At 30.6% G+C, this 5,890-nt stretch overlaps 1 protein-coding gene across 1 annotated transcript; it reads left to right on the top strand.

Annotated features, from left to right (window-relative positions):
• Positions 1 to 3,136: 3,136 nt before the first annotated feature.
• On the top strand, positions 3,137 to 4,723 carry LOC102587043 (non-specific lipid-transfer protein 1-like). Its single transcript, XM_006346612.2, has 2 exons — positions 3,137 to 3,548; positions 4,398 to 4,723. The coding sequence occupies exons 1-2, from the start codon at positions 3,226 to 3,228 to the stop codon at positions 4,405 to 4,407; spliced, it is 333 nt and encodes a 110-aa protein (XP_006346674.1). The 5' UTR covers positions 3,137 to 3,225; the 3' UTR covers positions 4,408 to 4,723.
• The last annotated feature ends 1,167 nt before the right edge of the window (positions 4,724 to 5,890 follow it).

Consider the following 5,890-nt stretch of genomic DNA (forward strand, 5'->3'; position numbering starts at 1 on the left):
ACCTAATAGGATTAGACACTTAAAACCTTACTAAAAACAAATTAAATCTGATTGGGTAAGGAAAAGAGTAAAATACCCCTTACTATTTTCGGGTAACTTTCCTTATTTGGACAGCCTGACTTCCAAAGGGTATATATCACTCATCCAACCTCAAAACTTAGCAAACTCAATAGCGTTGAAAAGATAATTCAAAGACCTTTCATTGGGTACCTTGTATCCCATCTAACTCATCTTGTAATGAGAGTTACTATCGTTTGAATTTGACCCAAAACTTAAAGGAACTTAGGAATGATTTGAATGAATTCTCTTTAGTTCTTCTTGGAACTCTAGGTGCTACATCTAGTGACCTTAACACTCAAGAAATTCAAATTTCCTCGGTAAAATCCTACTCACAACGAAGAATGGTTCGAGTTTTAGTTTGAAAAATTTCTGGGGTGTTACAGTTAATCCAAGTAAAATTATATATAGAAACGCAACCGCTAAAGAAACTTTCAACTCAACTTTGTGTTAGAGGGTTCTTATAACCTTAATTCATCTCCAAATCTTTTTACACACTAACAAATTGACCTCAGTAACTATATAAAAATTAGAATCCTCAAATATGAATCTACGCACATACGAGAAATGATTCGGTCTTAGCTTAGAATTTGCGAGGTGTTACCAATTGGATATATTTCTCCTCTTTCAATGTGGCGCAATATGGTCATTCTAAAAGAAACACTAAGGGTCCTTTTGAAAACACTTCGATAATTGAAATTGATGTAATTACCAGGGTTGTAATTACCGTCCTAACAATTACGTAGCGTAGTAATTCTATTGATCTGTTTGTTTGTCATAGTATAATTAAAGTGTAATTACAAATGTATTGTTTGGTTGCACAATTGCAATCATAAGATTATAATATATTTTAAGAATAAAAGTTAATTATCTAAAATTATAAATTTATATTAAACATATAAGAGACTTTTTTAAATAATATTGAGTTAAATGTTTAAAATATATATTGTCTTTTGAAAATATATTAATCAACAGACACATGTTCTTAACTAATATTATAAAAAAAAATTGATTTGTGTTTTTCAAATTAGTATATATTAATTAAATTAATAATAAAAATTAAAAGTACAAGATTTCTATGCACATCATAAAATGCATATTTACAAAAAGATCAATATTATAAATATAATGTCATAAATTTTTGACAAGAGGATAATCTATCAAGTCTAATTAAAGAAAAAATAACTTGCAATGTGAAATATCAAGTCAATACTACTAAAACAAATGAAATGAAAATACGTAAGTTCTAAATTCGAAAAGAAATTTAATATAATACTCTTATGTCAAATTTCAACATTACGTACACAAATGTGATTTTAAAGTAAAGAAAAACGTAAATCTATAACCTTATTCAACATTGAATTTTCCTTCAATTTAAAAAATAGAACACTAACAAATTTATGCTCATGAAAAAAAAAATATAGCACAAATAAATAAAATAGATAATACGAAAATCACATGGAATCACAAGAAGCAAAAGCTAAGAATGAGAGGGAAATAAAATATAAATAATATAAAATTTAAAATTATTTTCCGAATAATAATGATAAATTTAAAATAATAGAACTAAAAATAAATTAAAAAAATAAAAAGAAGAAATTAAAAATTACTCAACTAGTAATTGCATCAGGTAATTACCAACAATTCACAACTCCTCCCTGAAAATTGGAGAGTGTAATTACCCCTATCAATTACACCTAATTACCTACTAATCATGTAATTATATAGCCAATCATATATGTCGAACAATATAATTAAACAGATACACCAAATTCAATTACCAGAGTGACTTTCCAAACATGACGTAACTGGAAAGGAGGTGAAGATAAGCCGTTGGCCAGGGCCAAACACCGATAGATGGAGTGGTAAAATATATAGGAGCGAGGACGACGATAGTCATTATTGAGGTAGCACAACGTACAAGTGCAATCTATCGTTGATTTGATCGTACTGTGGAGTGGACCTTCCTTTTTTTGCTTCCTCTTATTGAATTGCATTAATAGTTTTTCTACCAAGTAAGAATGGTATTCTTTTTCTTGAGAATTAGGGAAGAGAACAGGAGGAGGGGGGAGGGGGAGGAATAGTAGTAAGTAGAAGGATTCAATTTCCAAACAGAGCGAAGTATAAAGTTCTCTTACATCATTCCGCCTAAATTATAACTCATTAAAAATAAGTTTCTCCTTTTAATGGAGTTGGTTATAGATAGATATTAATTGAGATTTAATAGATAGTAATGGATGCTTTTATAAAATGTAAAAGTTTGGGATAATTTTAAATTTTTTAAAACTGCTCAAATGCTAGAATTTGGCCTAAATTCTAGTTTTTTCTAGATTTGCTAGATATATTTGCCAAGAAACGACAAGTTATATGACCAAACACTAGTTACTAATTTTTTTCATAATATAATTATTGCCAAACCACACCGAAGCAGTTTTCAGTTCTATAGTTTCTCTCTCTTAAATTTTTCCACTTTTAATATTTCATTGATTCAAGTTTGTACTTTAATTTTGATGATTTTCTCCAATAAAAGATATTTTATTAAATTAACTCCTCGAAATTATTATGATAGTAGCAACGGAGACATATTGACTCCATTTTAACTTACATATTGTCTTCTTAGTTTTACAGTCATTAATTGAATTGAGAATATATATATTGGTATTGGTTAATACATAATTAGGAGAACATACGTGGAAACATTTGTCAAATGAATAAATAATGATTTTGTAATTCTTTGAGTTGTTTAAGAAATATGGTGCAAAATTGAGTGAGTAATGAGATGAAAACAAAATATAATACTAGCGCTAATGATTAATCAAGATAAAACAAAGCTATGGTTTCACCTCTTGGAACATGGAGCTTAGGGGTAAAACACTTTTTAAATAAATACAAGTCAGTACAGAATTTGATATGGAGATCTCTGATTAAAAATGAAGTAATACTTATTGTAATCATCTATGCCAACTTCTTCCCTTCAATGCAATGCCCCTAATTTCAAAGCATTAAACATAACTCAACTACCAACTAATAAATACTCCAATCAAATTCAAATTTTTCTACCTATAAAAATCCCAATTAGGTCTCAGTGTATTTTGCACCCAACACTTGTGTACTCATCGTTACATAATTTACTATACATTTCATATCTTTCTTTCCACATCTTATTCAATGGCTGGAAAAATTGCATGTTTTGTGGTATTGTGCATGGTGATAGCCCATACCGAAGCCCTAAACTGTGGGCAAGTGACGAGCTATATAATCCCGTGCCTTGGTTACCTTAGAGGCACTGCACCTTTAGGAGGTTGTTGCGGTGGAGTTAGGAATTTGGCGAGTGCCGCAAAGAGCACACCAGATCGTAAAACTGCCTGCACTTGCCTTAAATCAGCAGCGGGTGCTATTTCAGGAATCAATTACAGCAAAGCTGCTGGTCTTCCTTCCACTTGTGGTGTCAACATTCCCTATAAGATCAGTCCTTCCACTGACTGCTCCAAGTATACCTTTATCAAACCCTCTCATATCATTCTTTTTTTTATAATATATAAATATGGTCTTTAATTCAACTTAATTTCTCCAATTTTGGGTGTGCACAAGTAGATCAGACGTTTGAACTTGTATAAAATTGAACAAGTGGACACATGGACATGAGTCCTACATGACATAATACATGTAGGACATCACGCAGGATGCAAATTGTCATGTAGGATGTGTGTGTCGATTTATTTGTTTAACTTTATACAAGTTTAAGTGTTTACTTATGCATACTTAAGGTTGGAGGGCTTAACGGTGAGTTGAGCCCAAATTAAAGGATATATCTATGTATTATACATAAATAAAATGCTTACTTTTCACGTCACTTTTTAAATTATTCTCCTAGAAAAAAGTAAAGTAGTTAAGAACCCCACTGGATGAAGGCTAACATGGAAAAACGTCGACAACAATTTTCTAGAAATTTGTATAGTTTACTTAATTGGACTATAAAAAGAGTTCCAACAATTCACATGATATTAACTAGAATTCCAATTCCAACATCTTATTTTATCCCTAATGGAGTAATATATATTCTTATAACTATTAAAAATGTTAGGCATGTTTAAAACCCAAAGTCTAAGGTAATTTTTTGGTATATGCCAATAATCTTTCTTTTATTCTTAAAACTTTATGTTTTATCAAATGCTGTAATAAATAATAGTTGAAAGGGTATTATCTAGTTGTTCTTTGTAAACAAATTGCTTCACTATTAATATGGTGCTAATTTACTTTAGTGTTTCTTAACAATTTATATATAGGACCATATTATGAGATATAGTATTAATGTTTGGTGGTTCAATTTTGTGATGCAGGGTCACCTAAGGTTGATAATAGTCAATTTTACACCGCACAATTTGGTACAAGTGCATTTATTATGAGGAGAAGAATAAGCTGTGGTCATCTTTGATCCTACTTTATGGATCAATTTGTGTTTTGTTGCATCTCTTGTTGTCACTTTCATTTTGTCTTTTGGTATGTCCCATTGGAGTTATTACACACTCTAGTCTAGTAGTACTAATAATAATAATATTGTGTCATAAATTGTTTGTTGTATTACGGATCCTACTTATATGGATCCATACATCTATCTTTGTTTGAATTTCATCGTTATAATTACTCCTCTTGAATTTTTCTTTCATTATCATTTCCATTTGGTTTTCAAGTTTCTCATATATGAATGGCCTCCTAATTTGAACAATTAATAATCATATGCTATGTTGCAAAGGTAATGGAAAAATCAATTAATGACTAGGTGGATTGGGGACATCATTGTTTATCTGAAAATTGATATAGTTGAATTTGTCACGAAGTTAAGAACACGTGGATCGCTTTAACTTGTAAATTGGAGATTATGCAATTAGATCTATATATATGTTGTTAAATAATCTAATAAAGTAATTTAGTAAATGAATGGAACGGTAAGATCCAAGTATTCTTGCTTCAACTTCGATCCCGGATACAATACCTCATGTTGTTATCTCTGCAATCAGAGATCTTTGTGTTTTGTTCTTAAGAGTATAACCTTAGAGTAACAATAACAATATATTGCTTAGTATTGCCCAAAAATACGATCATTTACAAGTGAATGGAAACAATTATTTATGGACAATAAATCAAATACATCAACTAATTAGAGAATGATCCACTTGAGCCTTATAGTACGACGTCCAATATAAGCACTCCATTTAGAGATATCATTATGTGTGCCAACTGTAAACCTGTCGGGATTCGTTGAAGCTTTTACGGACATAGCTGATGTGTTTGTCCGATCATGCTTTTAATGCGTCTTAGGGGCACATGACCTTCCTTTCCTCTTTCATGACTTTGTGCTCAACGACATAAAGGGTTGTGAAAAACAAGTAGTTGATCAACTATCTAGGCAATAGGCAGAGAAAGAGATGATGCCGAGCTAGAAATTGATGACTTATTTCTAGATGAGCAGGTATTAGCCACTACTCTTGATCTTATTCCTTGGTCTGCATACTACCTTATTAGTAATATGGTGACGGCGGAGTACCTAAGTTTTCAATAAAGAGAGATGTTTTTACATGACGTAAGGAAATACTTCTTGTTAGGAAAAGCTATAATTGTATAGTAATAAGAAAATATATTCTTTGTTAGAGTAGGATTGATTTACAGAATATACAATTATAACCATATATATTACTTCCTAGAATAGAACTCTTACCCTACAATTGTATTGATATAAATATTTGCTTTCTACTGTATCATGGATGAATAGAGAAACCTATTTTCAGAAAATATCTTATGTCTTTCTAGCACGGTAGCAAGAGTCATCATTTAA

This window comes from Solanum tuberosum, unplaced genomic scaffold (assembly GCF_000226075.1).
Source record: "Solanum tuberosum cultivar DM 1-3 516 R44 unplaced genomic scaffold, SolTub_3.0 scf00080, whole genome shotgun sequence".
NCBI lineage: Eukaryota > Viridiplantae > Streptophyta > Magnoliopsida > Solanales > Solanaceae > Solanum > Solanum tuberosum.

Excerpts from the sequence above, each read along its gene's own strand:
- LOC102587043 (XM_006346612.2), top strand. The coding sequence starts at position 3,226 with ATGGCTGGAAAAATTGCATGTTTTGTGGTATTGTGCATGGTGATAGCC.